At 35.6% G+C, this 27,335-nt stretch overlaps 2 protein-coding genes across 3 annotated transcripts in view; both read left to right on the plus strand.

Annotated features, from left to right (window-relative positions):
* Positions 1-27,046, plus strand: LOC128550495 (uncharacterized). Its single transcript, XM_053529692.1, has 5 exons — positions 1-1,113; positions 7,492-7,568; positions 9,384-9,454; positions 12,168-12,276; positions 26,579-27,046. Exons 1-5 carry the CDS (start codon positions 129-131, stop codon positions 27,044-27,046), a joined length of 1,710 nt encoding a protein of 569 aa, XP_053385667.1. The 5' UTR covers positions 1-128.
* The window catches only part of LOC123557263 (tripartite motif-containing protein 45-like), a 47,174-nt gene continuing 38,293 nt past the window's right edge, over positions 18,455-27,335 (plus strand). For both annotated transcript variants that reach the window (XM_053530613.1, XM_053530614.1), the window contains exon 1: positions 18,455-18,521. The gene's annotated coding sequence lies outside the window, so the exon portion shown is untranslated. The remainder of the gene's footprint in view (positions 18,522-27,335) is intronic.

Genomic DNA, 27,335 nt, shown 5'->3' on the forward strand with positions numbered 1-27,335 from the left:
AAATTATATTTTTCATCAGGAATTTGTTTTTAGATAGCCGGATGATCAGTCCTACCGCAGAGGAATATCAGATCAGGAACAGTTAAATCAAAATCTAGCCTAATAGGTTCAATACATACCAGGACAAAATGGCAACTGCAGAAGGGGAGCATGGTTCTGATTTTGAAGAGACGATGTTCTGTGAACCTTGTAATAAGGAAGGTAACACTGTTGAAGCAGATGGGTTTTGTTCCGATTGCTCTGATTACCTATGTAGTACATGTCTGAAGTATCACAAAAGATTAGCAAAAGATCACACACTGTTCGATAAATCTAGCATGCCACAGGACTTCTGTTTAGAACGATGTGTATTCCATCCAAATGACCTGGTAAAATTCTACTGTACGAAATGCGACAACACTGCATGTCCTCAATGTATACCAATTGAACATCAGACTGAGTGCTCCGAATTTAAGCATATCCCCTCATATATGCAGTCACAAGATGTATACAGAGAATTGAAAGAAGTTAAGAAATCGCTGAAAGCCGTCGAGGAAGAAGCAAGTCGCACTGGAGATGAGAATGGTCAAAAATTGAAAAAAGCAACCCTTAACAGTAGTGATATTTCGAAGTCAATCAGCCTCCAGAAAAAGTACATTAAGGACAAAATTGAAGAGCAACGTATTGAGATTTTTAAAGCACTAGACGATGAAAGGGCCGAAGTTATCAGGAAGCTTGACGACAGGCAAGGCCGAAGAAAGGAGCAATTATTTGAACAACAGAAACTTATAAACAGTAAAATAGATGACGAAGCGAATCATTTGGATGAGCAATTAATGTTATACCCGAGAAAAATACAAAACATTGCGCTAAACAGTGCAAACATAAGGTCGAAATTAGAGTCCCTTACCACTGTTTTAGTAAATAAGGAGAGACAAGGACGAAAAGCAGAACTTTTCGTTGCAACTAAAAGAACTAAGCACAACATGAAAACGCTACAAAAAGATATAGATGATGTGTGTAAAGAGAACAAAGTCAGGTGCTTTACCTTTAGACGAAACACAGAGAACATCAGTATAGATGCTGCGGAAAACGCCACGCTTGGATCACTTATCGAAGAAAGCGAACAAGGAGGTATTTATTGCATAATGTTTGGTGTATTTAATGGGCTTACAATTTGTTGCTTTAGGTTTGGAATATCTTTTTTTCTAATCAAGTATTTCAACATGATCTTTGATTTTACCATCAGTCGAATGTTAATTTTTCATTATTAGGCTCGCTGATGATAAGCCATTGTTATTGTTGTTGTCGTGGACTGCGGGCTTTAACACGCGACGTCATGGCGCAACGTACCGTTGTGCCATGACGTTACTTCCGGCCACAACGTTGTTATGATTAACTTGAGTATACAGCAATAAAAGGATCTAACCTGAAACACAACGCTTAGTTCATCTCTTTCATATACGATCATATCACACAGACATTTTGGTGCCGTGACCAGACAGAAATAGCAGAGATGATTCTACAGAAACTCCTAACACAGAGAAACGCCCAGAGAAACGTAGTGCAGCAATACTTAGAGAAAATCGAGGCGATCAAAGACGAAGCAAACTTCTCACCTATAAAGTACAATGCCGTTCTGGAGTCATTGGAGGTGAAGTTTCAACAGCTCAAGGTACTTGATGAGAAAATTTCAAATCAGACAGACATCGAGGAACTCAATGATGAGACGTTACAGACGGAGATGTATTCTTGGATCTATACATGCAGTTACAGCTATTGAAAGACTTTGGTAAGCAGAGAGAAGAACAAACAACGATAACACAATCAACATCGACAGAGCAAGGACAGAACACAAATGCGGTAATGACAGACAGCCAAACTGTAAGTGAACTTTCTAGAGTTTCCCATCCGTCCCAGTTTCATAAACTTCCTAATCTGGCCCTTCCCACATTTGATGGTAGTATTCTACGCTGGCAGACCTTTTGGGACTCGTTTGATTCCACAGTCCATAGTAACCCCAACCTAACTGATGTACAACGTTTCAGCTATCTTAAGAACCAATTAGAAGGCGAGGCTGAACGTACTATAGAAGGATTTGCCTTGACCAACGATAATTATAGCAGAGCGGTCAGTCTGTTAAAGGAAAGGTTTGGTCAGGTACATAAGATCACCCATGCTACAATGCAGGCGTTACTTAGTTTACCAGCACCCGGTAATGCATTGCCTAGCCTACGAAACTTCCATGATAAACTAGAGGCATATATAAGAAGTCTAGAGTCACTTGGTGAATGTCAGGAATCATACGGAAATTTACTAGTCCCCATTGTTATAGATAAACTCCCCTCCGAGATAAGACGCAATATGACACGTAACCATGGTAACAATCGCTGGCAGTTATGTGAGCTTAGAGAGGCTATACGTACAGAGCTAGACATAATAGAAGCTGGTGATAGTATATCTACAGGACAGCACGGGCTATATAGCTATAGTACAACAGCATCATTCTTGACCGAAACCCACGTTAAAACCCACAAACCAGGTAATAGACTAAATATTCGCCAAACCCCGGTCCGTACTCAAACAACCAAGAAGTGTGCATTTTGTGAAGGTGACCACGCCCATAATGACTGTACTCAATACACTGATTATACTGCTAGAATACAGATCGTTAAGCAGAAACAACTATGTTTTAATTGTCTGAAGTCGCACCGTATTGTAAATTGTCGAGCTACAGGTAGATGTCGCAAATGCAACAAACGCCATCATACTAGTATATGTAACAATGGTGTAATCAGAAATCAACCACAGACCCGGCCTGAAATATCTTCTACATTAAGACCAGAAGCTGCTGTATTTCATTCTACGTCTAGAAACGTCAACGCAGGTGTTTTGCTAAAAACTGCGACAGCAACAGTAAGTTCCGGAAGTATAGACGCGGCTGCAAACATACTGCTAGACGAGGGTGCGCAAAGATCCTTTATAACAGAAGCTCTAGCCAATCAGCTGAAATTAACACGTCAGCGTCCTGAAACAATTTCCCTTTCCACATTTGGTAACCATGACAACAGACTAATGCATCTTGATACAGCAACCGTGCATATTGTAACAGACGAGCGTGAATTGATACCAATCCATGTACTAATTGTCCCAGCATAGCTACGCCATGAGTAACAGAACCATACATCAAGTGTCTAAATACAGTTACCTGAGAGACCTAAAACTAGCCCATCACATAACCGGAGAAACGATATCAATATATCTATACTGATTGGAGCAGATTACTACTGGACGATAGTAGAAGACCAGATTATAGAGGGGGAAGGACCGACAGCTGTGAAATCCAAGCTGGGATACTTGTTATCGGGACCAGTAGCAGACGATAGATATCGTAACGTGAACCAGTCAGAACACGTGATGAATGTTAGTATAACCTCCCGTGCAGCAGACGAAATGTCATTAGAGCGATTCTGGAAATTAGAGAGTATGGGAATTCTACCAGAGGATGAAGACACGAAAGATACCAGCGTGTTACAACAGTACAAGGATACGTGCATTGATATCGAAGATGGACAGTATATAGCCAAACTACCGTGGAAGCAGGAACACCCTACCCTACCGACGAACTACAACGTCACTCTACGACGTACTGAGAACACCATACGTAGACTATCCAAAGAATCCAAAATGCTGCAGTTCTACAGTAAAATAATCTCAGATCAAGAGAACCGCGGATTTATTGAAAAAGTTAGTGACGTCACAGAGACTCAAACCAGGGTTCATTACATACCGCATCATCCCGTACGTAAAGAATCAAGTACCACCCCAGTTCGGATAGTGTATGATTGCAGTTGCAAACAGACTAAAGCCCATGCCAGCTTAAACGACTGTCTTGAATCCACACCGCCAGATCTTAACGATATCACATCCATTTTGCTCAGGTTTAGACTACACAGATATGCATGACAGCTGATATAGAGAAAGCCTTTTTACAAATAGGACTCCACAAAGATGACCGTGATGTAACTCGTTTCTTCTGGCTCAGCAATCCAAACGACCCAAACAGCCCTCTTGTGACCTATAGGTTCAAATCCGTTCTTTTCGGTGCCACGTGCTCGCCTTTCATACTGAGTGCCGCTATTAGTAAACACCTTGAAAACAACACGCACGTGAAAGCTGCATCAACTATTGAACGTGATTTGTACGTTGACAATGTACTATCCAGTTTTAGAGATGAGGACGAGTTATTAAAGTTTTACCGCGAATCCAGAAACCTTCTATCTAGTACCAAAATGAATCTACGATCATGGGCTTCCAACAGTCTAGAAATACAGAAGTTAGCAGCAGACGACAAAGTTGCTGAAGAAGACGAATCCAGCAAAGTGCTAGGAATGCTATGGAATACAAAATCAGACACGCTTACATTCGCACAGAGAGATATTCCAGTCTTAGACAGTGTAACAAAACGAGATATATTGAAGTTTTCCTCTCGCATATACGACCCTCTTGGCTTACTTAGCCCGGTGACCGTTCGCGCAAAACTACTTATGCAAGATATTTGGAAACAGAAAGTAGACTGGGATGAACCATTATCAGATGAGTATCTACAGAAATGGAATACGCTAACAACAGATTTATGCTTTTGTCACGATACCCATCTCAGCAGACGATATTTACCATCCAGTGACACTATCCAACAGTCTTTTGAATTGCACGTGTTTGTGGATGCAAGCATTCAAGCATACGGAGCAGCAGTTTACATTAGCAACAACATACAATCAAGAATCGTGATATCGAAGAACAGAATTGCACCAGTGAAGCCATTGACCCTCCCGAAGCTTGAACTCATGGCTGCAGTTGTAGGCGCACGCATAGCTAAACATGCACAGGATTCATTACAAATAGAAAAAGTAACGTTTTGGTCCGACAGTCAGATTGTTTTGAGTTGGTTATCGAGCGATAAACCATTACAGCGATTTGTTAGAAATCGAGTCGATGAAATAAAGAGTTTGAGTGGCGAGTTTCCTTGGCGATACTGCCGTACGAAAAATAATCCAGCCGACTTATTGACTAGAGGAATCACAGCACGAGACCTAAGTATGAGTACCCTGTGGGAATCCGGACCTACCTGGCTTACAGACAAACTTCAATGGCCAACCTGGAACGATAGAAATTCTACATCTTTACAAAAGAACACACAAGAGCTGATATCGCACGACTTACATACCACTTCAGTACAGTATACTTCAGATAACACCATTTATACTACGGGAATTAGTCAGATAGTAGACATTAACCGATACAGCAAGCTGAATAGATTATTGAACGTGACAGCGTACGTGCTTAGATTCGCTTCAAATTGCCGTTCGCCACGTACAGACCGGAAACTAGGTAGTTTGACATCACACGAAGTGAACACGGTTAGGAATATTTGGATAAAAGATATTCAACAATCTACATTTACCCAAGAAATAGTCTCTATGGAAACCGGATCAGCTCGTGCAACGCTAGTGAGACAACTTAGACTATACATTGATGAAAACGGTTTCATACGATGTCGTGGCAGAATTCACAATGCACCGGTAGATAAACAAACTAAGTTTCCGTACCTGTTACCAGACAAGCACAACTATACCAGACTACTCATTCAAGATACACACGAGAGATTACTACATTCCGGCGTATCATCTGTCGTTACCCAGTTACGCCAGCTATACTGGATACCTTCTATACGACGTAGCGTCCAGTCTGTATTGAAGAAATGTGTAGCTTGTAAGAAAGTCAACGGACGACCTTACATGTCCCCAGACGCCCCGCCCTTACATAAGACACGAGTTGAAGATGCAAAGCCATTCCGTGTAACTGGTATAGATTTTTCAGGAGCGCTACACGTACGTGACCGTGACAGTAGAGAAATGAAGGCATACGTTTGTTTGTTTACTTGTGCTTCAACCAGAGCAGTACATCTTGAATTAGTTCCAGATATGACAACAGATACATTCATACATGCACTAAGGCGGTTTTGCTGCAGACGATCTGTTCCGGAAGTCATTATGTCCGATAACGCAACGACGTTCCACGCATCATCACGTTACGTACATGAACTATTTCAAGATGAGCGAGTACAGCATAACCTTACCACACGCGGCATAGAATGGAAATTCATTCCAAAGAGAGCTCCCTGGCACGGCGGATGGTGGGAGCGGTTGATCGGACTGACCAAGGAAACACTGAAGAAAGTACTTGGACGTTCATTTGTCACATACCAGACATTAAGTACAGTAGTTACTGAGATAGAAGCGATTCTTAACGACCGACCGCTAACATATGTCACATCCGATAGTTCAGACCCAGAGCCGTTAACACCGTCACACCTGATGTTTGGCAGACGATTTACCTCCCTTCCGTTTTCACACAACGATACAGACAATCTCGATCCGACCAGTGGTAACCTTAACAACCACCAGTCTATTATTAAACAGGCTCGTATTCAACAGACGCTGGTCGAACACTTCTATCAACGTTGGCGCCGGGAGTACCTGACGGGCCTCAGAGAAAATCATCAGGCGACAGGGAATAACTCGCAGACGATTTCAGTTGGAGATGTTGTCCAAATACATGACGAGACACCGAGAACGCGCTGGAGACTAGCCGTGGTACAACAACTAATCCCTGGTAAAGACGGACTATTTCGCTCAGCTGTGGTCAAGACGTCCACAGGAGTAACTAACAGACCACTCGTGAAGCTGTTCCCATTAGAAGTGAGACAAGAAAACACATAAACTGACTTTCTATATATTTAGTGAAATACATCGTGTACAAACAGAGACACTTTCATAATTAAGTGATACATAATTAGTGATTGAGATTTAAAAGTGAAGAGTATTGTTTACTGATCAACATAGACTTAACTATTCTATGTGTGTAACTATTTCTATTTTTCAGAGACGTTATAAAATTATCAAAGAGAAACATTTCGACATTTCAGTTTACATGATTTTGAGATATTTTGTTCATATGTATGTATACAATTACTATAGTTTTACAGGTATCTTTTGTGGGCCCGGAGAATGTCGTGGACTGCGGGCTTTAACACGCGACGTCATGGCGCAACGTACCGTTGTGCCATGACGTTACTTCCGGCCACAACGTTGTTATGATTAACTTGAGTATACAGCAATAAAAGGATCTAACCTGAAACACAACGCTTAGTTCATCTCTTTCATATACGATCATATCACACACACAGTTGTATTTACACGATAGTATATACTTGCGAACAAAATAAATTGAGATGGTTTGTTACGCGAAAACATTCATGTTTTAGCAATCGTCAAAAAGTGCTATACTTAATTGATGATTTTAGAATTTACAAAACTTTGTACAATGTACTTATTAATGTTAAGTTCATTTGGCGTAAATATGTCAGGCATGTATTATAGTGAATAAAAATCCTATGAAGTTTAACGTTTTTTTTCTATCTTCTGTTAATGTTACAATATTTTCGTACAGATAGGGATACAACCAATGGTCAGCAAGGAACATTTAATTCAGCTAGTTCTACAGACACGCGAATTTTTGCGCAGAATGTAAGTTGTCTTGTGATTAAATGTTATTAATTGTACCATGTCATGAATAAGTTCAGACCAAAATGCCTCTTTGTGAATATTTACAGTGACTTTGCTAAATTAATTATGGCTTAGGTGTTTGGGAAAATTGACCTTAGGCTACCTCCTATTTCCAACATTTGTAGAATTAGGCATATTGGTAATATTTGAATGGCTTACTGTTATTACACTTTATTGTTACAATTAATCCAAATTTTTATTTCATTGTACACAAAATTGTTACTGTTTCAAGCTTAGTCGATACATTTTTGATACTTACATTGATTTCAAGTCTGAAATGAACTATGTCCGGTATATTATTAAATGCCCAGCTATATGTGAAGGACCAAGAACTTGCAGGAAGAGCTATCGGGGGCGGGGTTGGGGATCAGCTCTTCCGTTCAAAGATTTTTTTGAATTTTTCACTGTTGCTTTAGAAGAAAGTGATGTCTCGAACAAAAATTTTGTGAAGGAAATTAGTGACGTCCGTCCATCAGTACGTCAGAATTTCCTTCGTACGACTTCTCCAGAAACGCATGGCTGGATTCAACTAGCCCATTTGGCTTATCGGGATGACTTATTTTATGATTTAATATTTTAATAGTTGTCATGCCACGGGACAGCGACAGTCAAAACTTATCACGCTGTCCTAAAGCGTCCTGTTATTTGGAGTATAATTCAACCAAATTCAGCTCGAAGCATTTGTAAGATGAAGCGATTTAGAATTATAGGAATAACGGTCATGGCACTTGGAAATACATGTAGGTTCTTTTGGTGTGAGTCATTATCTCGTTCAGCATCCATCTTTTGATATGGCGGGAGCCTCCGTGGCCGAGTGGTTGAGAATCACTTTTGCTCAACACTGTAGGTTAAAATCTCTCTTGAGGTTTAGAATATTTCATGTGAGGAAGCCTTCAAGTTGCTTTTTGAAGGTCGGTGGTTCTACCCAGGTTCCCGCCTATGATTAAATAATGCCCGAATGGGGCACCTATAGAGTTCTACCCTACATCAAAAGCTGAAAGTTTCTATTTGACCTATAGTTGTGTCGGGTTGATATTAACCCCCGCAAAACATCTGTTGGTAGATCTATCGACTTTATATATCATTTCGAAACTTTGGGTATAGTCCCTAAATTGTAAAAGTCCTCTATAGTTATTTTAGACGAATATTTTGGAGAACGACTTAGTGCATTTCAACCGGTTCCGGATAGAAGCATCAATTATAAATGAATGAAAGTATAAACAGGTATTATTACCACCGTTTGCCTATCTCGATTGCAATTGCCCCAACAAGATAGATTGGAAATAAATGAATTCAGAAGCTGCATTGCCTCCTGGTTCAGACCAGGCTCAGTGATAATAACTGAATGTTAATTGCAATTGTAGAAATAGATATTGCATTAAAATAAAAAGAAACTACTCCGCTTTCTAAATACTTTCGCATGAAAAAATGCGGGGGATTTTTAGCCGGACATCCTTCATGTGAAAATGGTCTGTACTGATATTTTGCTTTTTAGAGCACACAGTATGTGGGGGCAATCGACACAGTCCTAGTTCTTTCTGTTTCTACATTTTATTTAGTTAAAAATATCAGACGAGCGAATCTAGACCATGTTTGTTTGTACATATACTTTACCGATGGAAGGACGCCGAATGATGGAAAAAAGGACACATCCGTATTTTACAGGCAAATATGTCAACAGGTAAAGGAACACCTGTAAAATGTGTGTATGTTTTTAAGACAGACATTGTATATTAATAACTTATTTATACGGAACAATTATTGTTCTTCATTCAGAATATAGCTGTAGAGGAAGTACAAAGAGATGTAACATCTGAGAAGATCAAAAGACCAGATGTATGCGGAAGGTAAGTAATTTTGGTCAAAATTGTAAGAATATTTAACGAAAATGGAAGTAACGCATAATCATCAATATGTATTTTTTCATGGTAAATGACAATGATTGTGTGTACAATGTATTTAAAACTCATTTGACTGGTAGTGTATTCAGAACGGGAATCCCGTGCGATTGGAAAAAAAATTAATGGCGACATATATCAACTTGTTTGGTAATGCCTAAAGATCACAAAAAGACATATTGCCAGTTCAAGTTCCGCGACTGGACCGATTCATGACGTAATCAAAATGGCGGCCAATTGTGTAAATGAAATTTTCTGTATCTTGATATTAACGTTGGATAGATAGCAAAATTAAGAAACAATAGCTTAGTTTCTTGTTCTGGAATATTGGTATACCATGTAATTACAATACTGAATAAGATACAGAAGTAAAATGATGATAAAATGCAGTGAAATACTCGAAATAAAGATTACCCCACCCACTTTTTTAACATAAACTTATTTTATTATTTTGTTCTTGATTATATTTTGTTTCGTATCAACTTTACTACTTTTAATATACCGAAATCATGATATTCGAAGACCTTCGTAGCTTTTTGTTTGTTATTAATAATTTAATGAAGTAATATTTACATGTCAATATCTATATCTATGCTATTTGTACTTGAACAAAGATCTTCCTCTGCTCCACATGCATTTGCAACGCGTAGTACCGCATGGTGATTTTGAGCAGCTGCATTTGATTAACTGCAATAATGTGTCAGGAGCCGGAGAATTTAATGTCATTATAGGAACATAAATACCGTCGCCATTCTTTCAGCCAAACTGTTCTGGGTCGGACAAATCTGGGTGATTAGTAGTATCATTGTTCCAAACGATACATTGATATTGTGTCCGAAGAACTGCCTGTAAATATGATGCCTTAGTTGGCGGAAGCTTGTTAGATTCAGCTTGTTTTCTTCGAAACATCCACCAACGTAACGCACCGAGCTCTTTGATATTGGTACCTGGCAAAGTACACACAAATTCTTCTAGACACTCTAACACATTGTTGTCAACTGTGTCATTCCTTGAAAGCTTTACAAAAGCTGTTTGAATGTCTTTGGATGCCGTTTCGAAAGCTTTCCAGAGAAAGAACATGTATTATCTGCCCCAGAAAATGCATGGAAAGCTGGGAGAGCCTGAATATTTTCATGACCAACTGCTTCATATATAGCACCAAGTTCTATTTTTCGCTTTTTATTATACTATACCCGCTCAAACGCCTTTCTATTTCGGGGAAATCGCCATCTCCATACTTAGCACGCTGGTGAATCGCAGCAATAACATTTTCATAAGCGTTAGGATTTTCACACAACTTACCACCAGATGTTTGACATATCATACAAAGTTTCCAGATCGTGCAAAGTTTCGGTTCTTTAGCAGCCAAATGGGGCTCTGTTGTCGATGCGATTTGCCATTTTAATGTACCTTTACGGGTAAACACGATATATAAGAATACCACAGAGAATAAACGTACAATAGAATTAAAAATCTTTCCAATAAATTTATATTTGCAATTTTGTAGATGTGTTTTAGTCAAAAGCTAAAACGTTTCTGAAACGATTATGTTCTGCACGTCATGTCAATTCTTATTGGCCGCTATTTATGGCCAATTTTTGTTAACGGGAGAGCAGTAAATTCATGGGTTTTAAGTTTAACGTCACATCAACACAAATGGTTATTAGTAAAAAAAAAGAAACAATAGCTAAAATACCAATGGACTGCTAAATGTATGTGATTTGTAGCAAATCGAAAGTGAAAGTAGAAAGTACTATATATATTATAGTAATACAATTGATATTTTGTTTATATCATATTCATGTTCTATGCTCATCAATGTTAAATAGGAGGACAACAAGAGTTAAACAGTTTCGAAATATTCATGAAATATTTGTTCATTATTCCACATAATTCGTTATATCGCATTATGAATAGCATACAATTAAAAAAAATACATTTGTTAAAGAGGTTTTGAAACCAAATTTTGCCGTGGTGAGGTTTTTCTATTTTTGCTTTTTTAGGTTGGTATGCATTTTGTGTATACTGTTCAGCTTTCATTGTGGTTTATTATCAGGCTCGTTTTGGATCTAATTTCCGTTTGATTATTGTACAGCAAAAATGGCTTAGAAACGTTTTTTTTTTTTTTGTTTTTGTTCAAAGTTCTATAATATTGAATAAATTGCGTTCATTTTATTCAAAATATCACTATATAAGAGAATTATGTATGTGTCATGATGTAAAATATTTTATGCCCACTTTAAGCATCAATACAAATTACTTTGACCATTAATTTAAGATGGTAAAATTTAAAACAAAACAAAAATGACCGCCATTTTGGTGACGTCATAACACGGTCCAGTCGCGGAATTCGGACTGGCGACATGGCTTAAAATGAACTTCAGGTCTTAATGAACAAATTGGTATATGTCGCCATTAATCTTTTTTCCAATCGCACGGGACCTGAAAAATGGCCGTAAGCAAATACACTATGGTTTTCAATTCTGCATAAAAAGATAAACTAGTGAGTCAGTGTCTTGTTTGCGATTTACCTTCCATTTCTTCTTTTTTTATTGACTAATGAATGGCTAACTTGTATTTATGTCTTTTTAATATGTACTAGTAATGTATTCGATTCAGAATTTATAAAGAAATCGATGGTTCTGAAATCTGTATTTCTCAGGGCTGAAGATCCCGAGTTTGCTATTCAGCGTGTTGCCACAGCAGTTAATGCTGCTGGTCAGGCATATATCACAGCCAAGGCAGTGTTCAAAACATGGCAAGATAAACTGGTATTGTCTTACTTTCTTATCTAAGGGGCTGTATGGCTGAATGGTTTAGGTTGCTAATTTTGACATACTTCCACCTCATCTCTATGTGTTCAGTCCTTTTCATGATGGCATCATCAAGTAAGCTAAAACATTTCAAAGATAGTTCAGTTTTGCATCAATATGAGGCCAAAGTGAAAGCTTAGGCATGTGACTTTTCAGGACTCGTCCTGACTTCAGCCTTTTTTTTTTTGATTTTCCATATAAAACTCTATTGGATAAGGACATTTCATGCTTTTCGGGCTTCTGGTTTTTAACTGATCCACAGGCGTGAGGAGTACAATGTGCTTAATGCCCTGAGTAACTATGTTTCAGAAAGCCTGCCAAAAGTAGGCCATTAGGTAATGCACAAGATCGAGAGTTGAGGAATGATAGTCTGCTCTCTTTTACCTTTGACAGAAGACAGTATTTCTGAAGTCATTCAGTCATATGGGGAATTTGTTAGTTCCTTGCAGAGAACAAGTCATTATCAGTACATCTTCCAGGAATAATTCTTAACTGAGCTCTGTTGCATATCCAGAATACTGTGAAAAATGTTGTTGATACAAAGAATCATACACAGTTAGTTTTAAGCTATTTCTTGTTTTTATCACAGAAGTGATCTACAAAATATCCTGAAATTTGCTGATCACCATTGATAAAAGAAAAACTTCTATATGGCAGTATATGAAAACGTATGTTCACGACTTCAAAATTTAGCGTTTTTCCAAGAATCTAGAATCATGGTGGAATTTAAACAACAGAGAATAAAAGATCTAGTACTGAATTATTTTCACTTACACCTCTGTACTAGTACTGTCAACTTCCCCCCCCCCACAAAAAAAAACAAAAAAACAAAAAACTATGTATGTTCAATGATACATTTTGATACCTGTAGAATACACTCAAGTGTTAAGTAATGACAAATTATGTGTTTATTAAAGATTAATAACTGTGTATCATTAAATGATACTTAACTGTACAACTTAAATTCAAAATGCCACCTCATTTAAAATACATGACTTTTAGACTGAAAGGAACCTTATTGGATCTAGTTCAGTTCAACGTTGTCCTAAAATGTATACAGCTGTATTATAGTTTTAATATACCATAGCAATATTTACGTATTTCATTATGTTACGTTCTAGGAGCAGTACCTTTACAACAAGAAATACTAAATGCGCACTTATTGTACAGAAGCAATGCAGTTAAAATGTATGCATCACAGTTTTGTAATAATATACTGAATGTTGATACGGCAGTGTCAGCTTTTGAGCAAGTATAAAAAGGACCTCGGACATTTTCCTATTCAGATTGCCTATTCAATTAAGAAAACACTGACCTAGGGCTAGACTTCTAAAATTGCATAGCAAAGATAGTTAAATACCATTTCTTGATATATCCGACTAAATTTTACAAGTTTGTGAAAAGAAGACATTGTTGACAATTCTCATTCTCATTTCTTTTGAAATATGAACATTAATCATTTTTACGTTTTAAACATCTTTCCCCACAGTGACGCAACAAAATATTTCACATGCCTTTGTAAGTAATTATTATATACGTATCCTGCAAAAATGGTACTTTGTCACAGGGGGAAAGTGTTAAAAACTGAAGAAAAAAAAACTACATACAGGGTGTCAGCATATGAATTTTACATAAACTATTAAAATATTTTGACACTTATTGCATGTGTTTCTTAAACCTTACATATCTACAGCTTTTTTCGTTTTTGTAATTATTTCAAACATAGAAAACACTGTAATAAATAAATAGCGGATATAGAAAGTCGAACTTGAATTGATTGACTGTCATCAGGATTGAGACAACTGTCGCAAGTCATGAACCAAGCTAGTGGTTTAGACATATACAACTAGATGTACGTGTCTTCAACATAAACATAACAAAGAGATATAGACGAACTTCTATGGGAGTAGTGCCACTTTGGTGCAAATGCCTTTTTACCATTTGTACAGAGGTATAGACGTACTTCTATGGGAATAGTGTCACGTACTGTGGTGGAAATGCCTTTTTACCTTTTGTAGGACACAATTATGGCGTACCTAGAATGCATTTTAAACCTTTGCTTTAATTCGAACCAAAGAACCACTGGATTCAGCATCCTAAACTGTAACAGAACTACACCAGACACCAACTCCTGAAATGACCTAGGTGCTTCCAGCACTAACACTGACGCCCCAAGAACTAATACTGACGCCCCAAGAACTACAACTGACACCCCCAGAATTAACACCAATTCACCCACACGTCTGAAACGTATTCCAAAGACGACCAAAATACTAGTAAGGACCTCCAAAGAACTAACACTGACGCCCCAAGATTATCTACATAAATGTGAATACTAACAAGTGAAGTTACGTTCCATTGATATATTGGACCAATCGGTATTTTATTACTACATGTATTGTTGTGTTGTTTTATTATTTTTTTTGTATTGAAGTAACAGAAAGCACAAAATGTTTGCTAGCATTAAAAGAATAGGCTAAATGTGCATGACTCTGTGGCGTAGCCGCAATTATGTAAGCACAGCAGGTCTGTGCCTACAGATAATTTATGAAACTGGAAAACTAAACACACCAACAATGCAATACTAAGGGACCTTGAAAAGGCATCTAGAACGTGCATGAATGTTTCATAGAATGCTAAAGCCCAGGCTACCCTGAACCCACAGTGGCCTAGGCAGTTCCTACACCTCTCCACTACAACTGAAAATAACCAGCTACACCAATGTTACTAAAAATGTTTTGAAATTACACCACTACATGTATTCAGTATATAACCCTCCCTATAATACCCGGTCAGTAGTGTGCATGTGTAAATACAGTATAGCAATAGATGTATAGAAAACAAACAATAGGCTATGATCAATGTATCAGTTATCATGGGCACTCGGGTGGAAAGAACTGAAGTACAGTTGTGTGACCAAAAGTTTTGTTCCAATTTTATTGTTTATTTTTCAGTTATTTTTAAAAATGTTAATAAAACTGATAATCTGCATGATAAAAGTTTATTAATTTGATAGGAATATAACATATTTATGAGTATTTGAAGCCATTATATAAAATTATCAGCTATTGAAGTCAAGAAATGGCATTGAAATTTGAGCTAAATCCCTAGCATAATATCCGATGTCCTTTACACGAAGCTGTTAATATTTTTCAAAAGATGGTGACATTCTATGATATCTAATCTATTAAACACGTGTGAAGCAGTGTACATATATAAACTAATTTTGTCAACATATTTCATTTTCTTCACACAAAGTTACAATTTAGATGATAGGGATTGGAAATACATATACGACTACGTGAACCGGGAAACCTCGGACACTGTTTCGCAGAGTCGAGTCGTGTTATTGAAAATATGTAATTATGACGTTATAACGTCTCAACATGTGAAAAAATGAGACCGAGGAGCCGTTGTTATGCAACTATATGTAGAATTAAAAACGAATGGAGAATTGTATATTTTAAGTTCATTTCTGTATGCGATTGGTAATCAGCGTTATGTCACTGGAAACACAAACAGCAAATTTGTATTTTTTGATTGTGACACGGCAAGTTGTTAGAATTTTGTGATATTTGTTTCAATGTATTTTAATCTTTCGCTCTTTCTGAGGTTTTGTGTCATTTAAATTCCATTCGTTCACGACGAAAGCAGCACGTGCCGAACGTGTCTAACTTACATAATGTATATTGTTTGACTTATTAGCATGTTAGCAGATACTTTCAAAGGGATATGTTTGTAGACGCTGTATCATCTGAAAAGCAGTTAGCAAGCCGTATAAAAAACAAAACTTAAAAATCTGGATTGTTTCTAACAGTATGATAGTGTGTCCAAGAGGCATGTGATGGTCTTCTTTCTCTCACCGGAGTTGATGTGCATGGACACTTTTTAGTTCAGTTAAGCAATATTCTGACACATTTTTGGATTTTCAAGTTGTCCATTACATAAAATATTATATATTTAGGAAAAAAGCAGTACCCAGTGAAGTCTCATTTGGAATACATTTTTTCATTAAATGTGGTTTCATAGTTTTTAGTCCTCTTTTTATCAGCAGTGTCTTTATTAATTACATTTTTTTTATAATTTAATTGCTTTTCCACATCAAAAGTATCATACATTCATCACAAAATTGATTTTGTGTGCCAGAAAGGATATTTACATATAAATCTACCTACATAAACCAGAATTGTTTGAAAGTGCATAAATGTACATATCTATGCAAATAATGGTATACATTGTTCAATATCATCAAGTGAAACAGGTTGTGTTCCGGATGGAGACTATTTTAAGAAGAAAGACTAGTAATATATTAACAGTGAAAGGACCATGCACATGATAAAACGCTGTTTGAGTAACTAATCAGTAAATAAACTTAACAACTTTCTGTACTATGCGGGTCAGTTTAAGCCTAGCTGGAGAAAAATCGATTATGCAACAGGTATGATCGTTATCGTCCGTAAATTTTACGTAAACTTCCGAGATTAAGCGGGGGTCATAAGTCACCTTATCTACAAAATTGATATTTATTGCCTTCAGGTAATAAGTCATTACTCTACATAGCATTTATGTTATAAGCGGATTAAAGACACTTGTATAGGGATTATGTGACATCAGTGAAGGAAGAGTGAAGTTTGATATATAATAAAATTCAAAGTCAAATAATAAAGAAAATAAGTACTTGAAAGGGATATCATATCTTTCCCTTGCGTCTTTATTTACATATTTAGTGGGTAGTACCAGAAAAGTATGTAGTCGTTCCAGGTAGTACTTAAAGGTCTTTTTATCCGTGAACACATTTTATCACATAAGTGTGTAAGGCAACATTGTAATATTTCAAAATTTATTTAGCAATATACATTTTTACATCAGCACAAACTATACCAATGTACGTATGTAATAACCATAAAAATAACTTCAGTTTCTTTATCATCATAGCATACTGAAAACATACTATGTTAATATGCAATAAACTTATAAAGAAAATACAACTGTGTACGCATGTTAACAACTTTTCTCTTTTTTATATATTGACCAATATGAAAATAGAATGGCTTAATTCACAGTCAAGTCAAATGTTTGTTTTAATTAATAACTTTTTTAAGTATAATAAACTCGGGAACTAACTGAGGATATTTAACTAAAAAGGAAATGCAACATTGTGTAATTTGTCCATTTCTTTCTGGGCCTTTTAGCGGAACAAGACATCTGTTTGAAATAATTCAAATTATCATTGCTATGTATAAGAAATAAATACAGTTTTATTTTGAAAATAGAAATGAAAAACCCACGTTTAGTTGCAATACGTTTTGTTTATTGGATATACACATCAATAGCTTACAAACGTATAGTATTTTTTTCAGAGTAGAAAGTATGACATATATAAACACATTGTAAAGATATAAAGAATTGACAATCATGTCCACTTAAACGTAAAACACGGCAAAATTAGCAGTTTCCTGTGCGCCTTACATCCAAGTTACACGTGCGAAATATGTATTTGAAAGAGGGGGACAAAGTTATTCAGAGATTGATGCCCACGGAGCGATGTACCCTGTTTTCATGTACGGAAGCCTGCACACTTCAGAAATTGTAACATTTAATTTAAAAATCAAAAGTGTCGCTTGAATAAACAATAAACAGAACAGATAATGATCTTGAATATGGGATACAAGCGAAAGCGTAAACTTACAACATTTAAATTTATATCATCATTTAGATGAAAGATTAAATAAGCGAATGCCACCGAAGCAAATTCGTTATTTTAAATCATTTAAAAGATATAGCGAATAAATCGAAATTATCCTTCTTTATCTAATATGTCAAAACAAAAAACAACGATAATACCGATTATTGGAAAAATTGAAAGTTCAATATGACTAAGTAACCATTTGAAGATAATTATTAATTTAAAGTTTTGTTTTGATAATGCTATTTAGATATAAATGACAAATAAAGTTTCATTATCAAACTCAGCTGAGACTGAAAATGTTTTGTGAACACGGGGTGGGGGGAGGGGTGGGGGGGGGGGGGAGAGGTTTCCCCATACACCGGCTACGCACTTGATGTACTAACATCAACTTCATCCTATCCCAGGTATAAAGTTCAAAAGTGAATATTTATCTAATTTTTATCATATTGTTCGTATCTGGTGATAAAACGGGGTGGTATGTGAGGATATAACCGTTCCCTTAAACTAGGATCTGGTAAGTCATTTACTCTTTGTTTTCATATAATTATTTTTTCCCTCATTATTAACGTCATGTAAAACAGACATTTTGATGGGACATTTCCAATGAATTTTGATTACAAGTCCCCTCCCAAGCACCAAATTATTAATTAGCATTTGTGTAATCAATTAGAAAGGACATATAATGTACTTAGTTTATATTAATTTATTTTAGCTCGACTGTGATGAAAGTTTGACACTTATTTAAATTGCTCTCGAGCTCGTTCCCTTGAAAACAATTCAAGTACTAATATCATATGATAAGACGTGGTCATGATCCAAGTGGGGCCAGAACACTTGTTTTCCTGACTGAGCGGCCGATAACCTTATCACTAGATCACCGTCAAATATAAACATATACATTTGTATTTGATTCTGGCATTTCTGAGTTTTGTATCTGCAAACGAAAGTTATGTCTTTTCCCAAAGAGTCTATTAAAAAGACTTAAAATTTACCTTAACTGGAAACTACCTGTATACTGAGTTGTCTGCTCGCATTCGAAAAAATCCGGAAAATTCCGAGTCGGCCCGAGTCTTCATCTTAAAAGTAATTGTGTTGTTATAAAACACTCAAAGGGTAAGTTAAATCAAACATTTTTTTTAAATTATTTTTACACAGTTGAGTCGAGCGATAATTTTTCTGTAGAACATCACCGAAGCAAAAACGATTATTTTCTCCGTTTTCGTACTTTGTACAATATATAAACAAAACTTACCCTAAATTTTAGCAAAAATAGACATTTACAATTGACATCAATGGAAAACAAGGGTGGTACGATTATAAGTCCAAAGGGTAAGCGAAAGCGTAAACTTACAACATTTAAATTTATATCATCATTTAGATTAAAGATTAAATCAGCGAATGGCGCTAAAGCAAATTCGTTATTTTAAACCATTTAAAAGATATAGCGAATAAAGCGAAATTATCCTTCTTTATTTAATGTGTCAAAACAACCGATAAGACTGATTATTGGAAAAATTGAAAGTTCAATTTGCTTGCAATGTTTGGGTCTACATTAATATAAATATAGTTAATAGTTGTATTATAATTTGGTGTCCTTGCTCGAAAGAAAAGGAAACGAGTACGAAAATGACAAGGACAAGTTAACCAGTAGGTTCCAGAAATCCAATTACAAACAATATTAGCATACATAGTTACCTTGCAAGGTTTTCTATCATTAACAAGGTATTGATCTAGGGGAAGAAACTCTAACGGATACTTTTGTGTGGAGATTGCAGAGTTGCATATCTTTTCTAAAGTAACTTTTTCAACAAAAGGGAAAAATATAGTTTAAAATGTACAAGGTCAGAATGGAAAAGAGTCAGTAAAAATATCCATTAATGAAAAACTAATAATGTGCTCAATAGATAGCATGTAATCCAGTCCTAAATTATTTTTTTTACTGAGAAATAAAAACAGAACTAAGAAAACAAAAAAAGACAACAGGCGCAGTCACTATGAAGCCCCAGACCCACGTGTTGCACTTCACCATCTACAAGTAGAGTCCTAAAACTTTTCCATTTTTTATCAAAGCTATTCATATTTTGGGGGTTTTTTTAGCGACATACTTCTCAGTTTTCAAATGTATTCTTAAACTATTAATAAGCATCTGTAAGGTAGAAACCGCCTCCTTAAATTTACTTTGATAGATAGTGTATTTTCCAATCAAGATTAATAACAGAGTAGCTGCACTGAGATTTGAACTACCTAATAAAATATCTGATCTTGACCAGTCAATATCTGTATTAGGACATTTTTATCCATCTTTTAACTACTTCCCAAAAAGTTAGTGAATTTTGGCAGTCTGCAAATAAATGCTCTATGGTTTCTGAGTGATTGTGACATAGAGTACAGAGATGATCATTTCTTTTCCTCATTTTTTCTAATACTAGTTTGTGCCAGTAATTCTGTGATTTATTTTGAACTGAAATCACTGAAGTTTTGGGTCCTTTGTTATTGCAAATGAACAATTGAATATAAATTTCCAGTTGAAATTAGCATTTTAATTTAATTTGTCTCTCCATTTTCTACTTGAATCTGGTAACTTATGAAAGCTTGACAAAAAGTCATAAATACACCTACAACCTTTATTTGCACTCTGAATGATTTTTATTGGTAAAGGTTGCAAAGGATTTTGCTCTTTGACAGCATAATGAGGAAATCTTAATTTATCTAAATATTCCCTAATAGATTCAATTATACTTTGGTACTGAAGAAAGTTAGTTTATTTATAAAACTGTTAAACGATAACAGATTTCCATTTCTGTCCAGGAAGTCATTCACCAATGTTACTCCCTTTTTAAAGAATCTCGAAAAATAGTAACTTGCTCCTCCTATTTTAAACATACTATTATGCCAAACTGGTAAAACACAGAAATCTTTCCATGATTTTGGATATTGCATGCTGAGTTTTATATATCCCTGGAAAACATCTTTCCAAAAAGGAGTTTTCACATTATGTAGTTTGTTTTTTGGAAAGTCGGCACCAAAATATGGATATATCTGTGTGATAAAGTTACAGTATTTAGTATTATAGATAAGGTACCTTCTAAGCCATGTAATTTTAAGAGATGTCATAAAGGTTTCTAAGTTCACACTTTAATGCCACTATATTCATAAGACTGTGTTGTGACTGTTCTCTTTATCTTATCAGGTCCAGAATTCCACAGAAACTTATAAAATAGGTTTTGTATTGATTTAGTTATTTCAATGTTTTGGTTTGGTAAACTTAATATTAGGTGATTCAAGTTTGACATAGCTAACCTCTTAAAAACTATATTCTTGCCTGTTGGTGTGATCATTCTTTTAGACCATTGTGTTAATAAGTTTTTAATTTCCTCTACTTTTGAATAGTAGTTTGCAATAACAATATTTTTCAGATTAAGTGTAAAGCAGTCAAAACCATAAATTTGACCCACTTTAGAAAATTCCTTGTCGCCTTCATTCTAGTTCATCTTTTACAAACACATGATGAATAAATTACATTGGAAAGAGGTTTTTACTTTAGCCAGGGCATATTCTTTGTTTTTTAATACTTTTAGTCGATCTTTTTTCTACTTTCTATGTGCAGTAGGATTGAAATAAAAGCGTTCTGCTCATTTAAGCCATGTCGCCAAGTATACTGAGATAAATACTAACTATGTTGATAGCACTGGAGTACATCTGTGCGCCAAAACTACATGCAGTATTATGGAAGAGGGTTCATTATAATTGCGGAAGGACATTTTCCATAGCATAAGCACAAAATGCATTCATCCCGGTCATAATTATTACTGTCGCCTAAAACAGTTCTCACCTACCGTAACAATACCTAATATATCAACAAAGTATTTTGAAAAAGGTATACATGTGACAAAAGTGACACAAACTGTCGTCAAATGATATAACTTTATTAAAATAACACCCTTGTTACTATCTGATAAGTAAATATTTCTGATATTATTGTTTCCAGTTCATTTTTATTTTGTCGCGATTTAAAATCTCTCCTCCGTAACGGGAACATCTTCAAATGTACGTGATAACAATAGTGTTTTTCCTCTGTGTCTGTATCATTTACCTTGATTGCATCAGTAAGAAGGCTTGTTTTCAGTATATACCATCAAGGTATCGAACAGTTATCAAATATTGAAATAATTGTATCTCTTCCGTAACGTATCACTTCCGTAACATAACATCTTAGCTGTTCTAACTGCCTACTGAAATGCGGAAAGCACAATAAAGTTTTTCTCATGCGTCACTCGAAGGAAGCAGAGGCTGATCTGCAAAGGCTTTTAAGTGTAATTTTAAATTATTTGTGGAATAGTATTTCAAGTAAATGAGATAATTTCATAGTTATACACAAAAAAAAAGCATTAAACTACATGGTGTTTATGAGATTATGTTTTAAGGTGTTTGAATGTGTTTTCTCTGCTTTTCCAATTGGGTTTGAACGTAAATCTATACATAGAATACAGCGCTGAAATAAATATGCCTCTTTAAACATGTACGTTACGGAGGCGATAACGTGTTCATAAATTCCAGTGCGACATTCAAATTTCATACATGAACATTTGGCCAAAGAGATATGTCAAAACGGACTCAGAATCAAGAGACATATATTTTTTCTGACTATTTTATCTGAAGAAAAGTGATATAGAGCTTGATTTTTCCCACAATACCGTTATGGAGGTGAGATAGTTTGTCTAACTGCATTGAACTTGTCTTTGTTTAGTCACTGCACCCAATATGATCTGGTTTCAGTAATGTCCTCCTCATTATGTAATATTTAATATTTTACTAACTTTTTAAAAAAGAAATGTGACTTCGGCGACCACATGTTTTATTCTGGTACCAAAAAGATATTATGTTACGGAGGTTACATAGAAATTTTGTTATTTATGTTGTTGAAATAGGGTATTCTTAGACTTGATTTATTGTAATTAGGTTTCTCTGAATTTCCTTTTCTGACAAATTTGACCTTTTTTCCATGTGCAAAGAAGATGTAGTGGCACATATGACTTACAATTATTTGAACGGACTTAATCAAACCGAGTCTGCTATTACTTTAGCTGACTGCATTCTTTGCATTCAAAGAATATTTACAGAATTTATTATCCAGTAGAAACTGTTTTATGTTGAATGTCCGAAACATCGATGTGACAGAATGAAAAACAGAAAATGTTAGTAAGGAAACGTTAATTAACATTATTTAGTGAGTTGGAAGTGTTCAGAGAATGGTAGACAAACACACTAATATCAGAAAAGTAACCGAAAAATGCAAATTTAACTGTTGCTATCAAATCACAGAAATTTGTGTGCGAGGAGACACATCTGGATGGCTGCGTAATTTAAGACATGGCTCCTGATAAAGTTCTGATTAATTTTCTTCCTAAACCTTGAAAATATTGTAACAAATACAAAGTCCCATTCGTCCAAGATGTAAAATGAAAAAAAGAAATCAGACGTATAAAAAATAGCTGATTATTTAGAAAAGACAGGAACATCAAGAAATGTTCGATATTCTTTGACGGAGATCGTAGATGGATAGAAAGCCTGCATCATGAAAGGGCTTTATCATTTGAACTTTATCTAAAGAGCCCTGACATTTTATATTATGCTCATTATTCTTCTACACACAACAGTTTGATTATAGGCTTAACTATACGTGTAACACAATTTCCGTAACGCATTATCACTGCCGTTACTAGATGCTCCAATATTTGCTGTATATACAGATTTTGTATAAATGCCACACATGGTAGTTTAGTTTTGTTTCTGTTTAGTCTTTTGCAGGTTATTGTTTGAAAATGTACTGTTTCAATGGCTGTCTCTTTAATGAAATGTATTGTTTTTTAATTTATGTTAGGTGACAGGTTTCTAATACTTATGCACTGCCGGAACTGTAATATGTCAATTTATTGTGTTGTGTTTTGATCAATTCTTTAAAGCATTTGATAAAGTTCCAAAACCATATTCCCATGGTAAAAAAACAACAACAATGTATTCTTTAGGCTTATGTTTTCATTTCGTTGTAAGTTTTATCACTTCCGTAACGGAGTTGCATGTTTTAAGAATCGCCATTCCAGCACTGTGATATACGTAGCACATCCACAAGTTTTGTGTGGTGTTAAGGACATTCTAAATTGTCAGAGGTTTGCCAATTTTCTTCTATACGATGCTCAATTTAATACTTATAACGAGTGTAAATATTCAAATTTTTGTTTTAAGAAATACAGCTTAAAATTGTCAGTCATAAACCTTTATTCTCTCTCGGTACTGACGGTAGAAAATGTCATATTGATTGGATTGTGTGTCTGACGTGTTTATCAATTGAAAATAAAAATAGCTTTTATAGATTTCTTCTTATGAACCACTCAATGTATCTTCATCAAACTTGGTCTGTTGCATTATTTTAAGGTCCTCTACAAAATTTTTTCAATTGGGGGCACTTGGCCCCTTTCTGGGGCCACTAGAGTTAAAACTAGAAATGCCTTTAAGTGGCTTCTTCTCATGAACTGCTTAATGGGTCCTCATCAAACTTTGTCTGGAGCATCAGTATAAGGCTTTTTACCATGTTTGTTCCATTGGGGGCACTTGACCCCTTTTTAGGGGCCACTACAGCTTAAAATTGAAATACCTTTAATGTACTTCTTCTCATGAACCGCTTGATGGATCTTCATTAAACTTTGTCTGTAACATCATTATAAGGTCTTATGCCAAATTTGTTTAAAAGGGGCTCATTATAGGGGCCACTAATATAGAAAATAATATAAAATAGAAATACCTTTGAATGATTTCTTCTGATGGTAATGCATTTTTGGTGTGTGTCAGCAAATTATAGAAAAAGTGATTATTAAAAATAAATAAGATTTGTTTTAATGAACAGCTTAAAGGATTTCCACCAAACCTAGTCATAAGCAGAGTCAAATGGTTAAGGTTGTCTTCAGGTGAGCAACTTGGGCCCATTTGGGCCTCTTGTTTTTATTAAGCGCCTGCTTAAAATTCCTCCCAAATTTTTTTTACTATATTGGTACATACCATTAAATGACTTTTTCATTACTCATCCAGTGACCAATTAAAGCAGTTCCCAGTTGACAAAATTGCCTGCAAAAGTGTTTATTAAAACAACTGTTTATGAAATCTTTCACAACTATCTTACAGCAAATGTTTGCCTTTACTAAATCTGCTATTCCAACAGTCTAGCAAAGAAACAGTCAGTTGACTGTGAGTGGTGTTTTGTATCTTAAAACTGATCTTGAACAATGTCACAGTTTCAGCCTTTGTCGACTTAGTATTTTAACATATTTCTTGTCTTTTTAAATTTACCAGATCTGTTAAAGCTCTGGCAAGTTTGTCGAAAACATGATAGGATATTTAATTCTGTTATCAGTTATTTGTCAAATCTGCTTTTATATTCACATGTATATTCCGTCCTAAGTTTAGTAACTTAGGCCTGTTTGGACTTATTGTTACAACAGTGAATTTCAAATGATTTATGCACATAGCTGATCTGCTAATAATTGCATAATCTATCACTAGTTATGTTTTCTTTTACTGATCATTAAATAAATTTATTTATTGGAAGATGTTACCATTTTTATGTATCCACAGTTGTCACTGTATTAAATTTCTTAAAAGCTCACCCACTTGGCTCAATAGGGAGAGCGCAGAACTACGGATTGCACGGTCTTGAGTTCGAACCCTGGATGAGGCGTATGTTCTCTGTGACAATTTGATAAAAACATTGTGTCTTATATCATTTGTTCTCCACCTCTGATTCATGTGAGAAAGTTGGCAGTTACTTGTGAAGAACAGGTTTGTACTGGTACAGAATCCAGGAACACTGGTTAGGTTAACTGCCCACCGTTACATAACTGAAATACTGCTGAAAAACAGCATTAAACCCAAAGCAAACTAATTTCTTAAATGCTACATACATTGCATACACTTTTCAAATAGATTTCAAGTGGCCTGTATTAGTGATAAAAGTCACTTGTTGCTCAATGTTGGAGTTCTTTAAGGTCATTATATATATTGTGTTATCAAAAACCATACAACCATTTTGTGCCAGATGTTGTGTTCTGCCTAAACCAGCTTGAGGCAGATTAGTGCTTCTACCTAAACCAGTTTGTGGTAGATTTGTGCTTCTACCTAAATACACTTGGGACAGGTTTGTGCTTCTACCTAAACAAGTTTGTGGTAGATTTGGGCTTCTGCCTAAACCAGTTTGTGGTAGATCAATGCTTATTCCTAAACCAGTTTTTGGTAGATTTGTGCTTATTCCTAAACCTAATTGTGGTAGATTTGTGCTTCTGCCTAAACCCGTCTGTGGTAGATTTGTGCTTATTTCTTAACCTGTTTCTGGTAGATTTGTGCTTCTACCTAAACCTGTTTGTGGTAGTTTTGTGCTTATTTCTAAACCTGTTTGTGGTAGATTTGTGCTTATTCCTAAACCTGTTTATCGTAGAATTGTACTTATTCCTAAACCTGTTTATGGTAGATTTGTGCTTATTCCTAAACCTGTTTGTGGTAGATTTGTGCTTTTACCTAAACCAGTTTGTGCTTATTCTTAAACCTGTTTGTGGTAGATTTGTGCTTATTCCTAAACCAGATTGTGGTAGACTTGTGCTTCTGCCTAAACCCTTCTGTGGTAGATTTGTGCTTATTTCTAAACCTGTTTCTGGTAGATTTGTGCTTCTACCTAAACCAGTTTGTGGTAGTTTTGTGCTTATTCCTAAACCAGTTTGTGGTAGATTTGTGTTTATTCCTAAACCTGTTTGTGGTAGGATTGTACTTATTCCTAAACCTGTTTGTGGTAGATTTGTCTTCTACCTAAACCAGTTTGTGGTAGACTTGTGCTTATTCTTAAACCTGTTTGTGGTAGATTTGTGCTTATTCTTAAAACTGTTTGTGATAGATTTGTGCTTATTCATAAACCAGATTGTGGTAGACTTTTCCTTATTCCTAAACCTGTCTGTGGTAGATTTGTGCTTCTACCAAAACCAGTCTGTGGTAGATTTGTGATTCTACTGTTCTAACTAAACCTGTTTGTGGTAGATTTCAGCTTTTTCTTAAACCTGTTTGTGGTAGATTTATACTTATTCCTAAACCTATTTGTGGGGGATTTGTGATTCTACCTAAACCAGTTTGTGGCTTCTACTTTAACCAGTTTGTGGTAGATTTGTGCTTCTACCTAAATCAGTTTGTGGTAAATTTGTACTTATTCCTAAACACGTTTGTGGTTGATTTCTGCTTAATCCTAAGCCAGTCTGTAGTAGATTTGTCATTATTCCTAAACCAGTTTGTGGTAGAT

This window comes from Mercenaria mercenaria, chromosome 18, assembly GCF_021730395.1.
Source record: "Mercenaria mercenaria strain notata chromosome 18, MADL_Memer_1, whole genome shotgun sequence".
Taxonomy (NCBI): domain Eukaryota; kingdom Metazoa; phylum Mollusca; class Bivalvia; order Venerida; family Veneridae; genus Mercenaria; species Mercenaria mercenaria.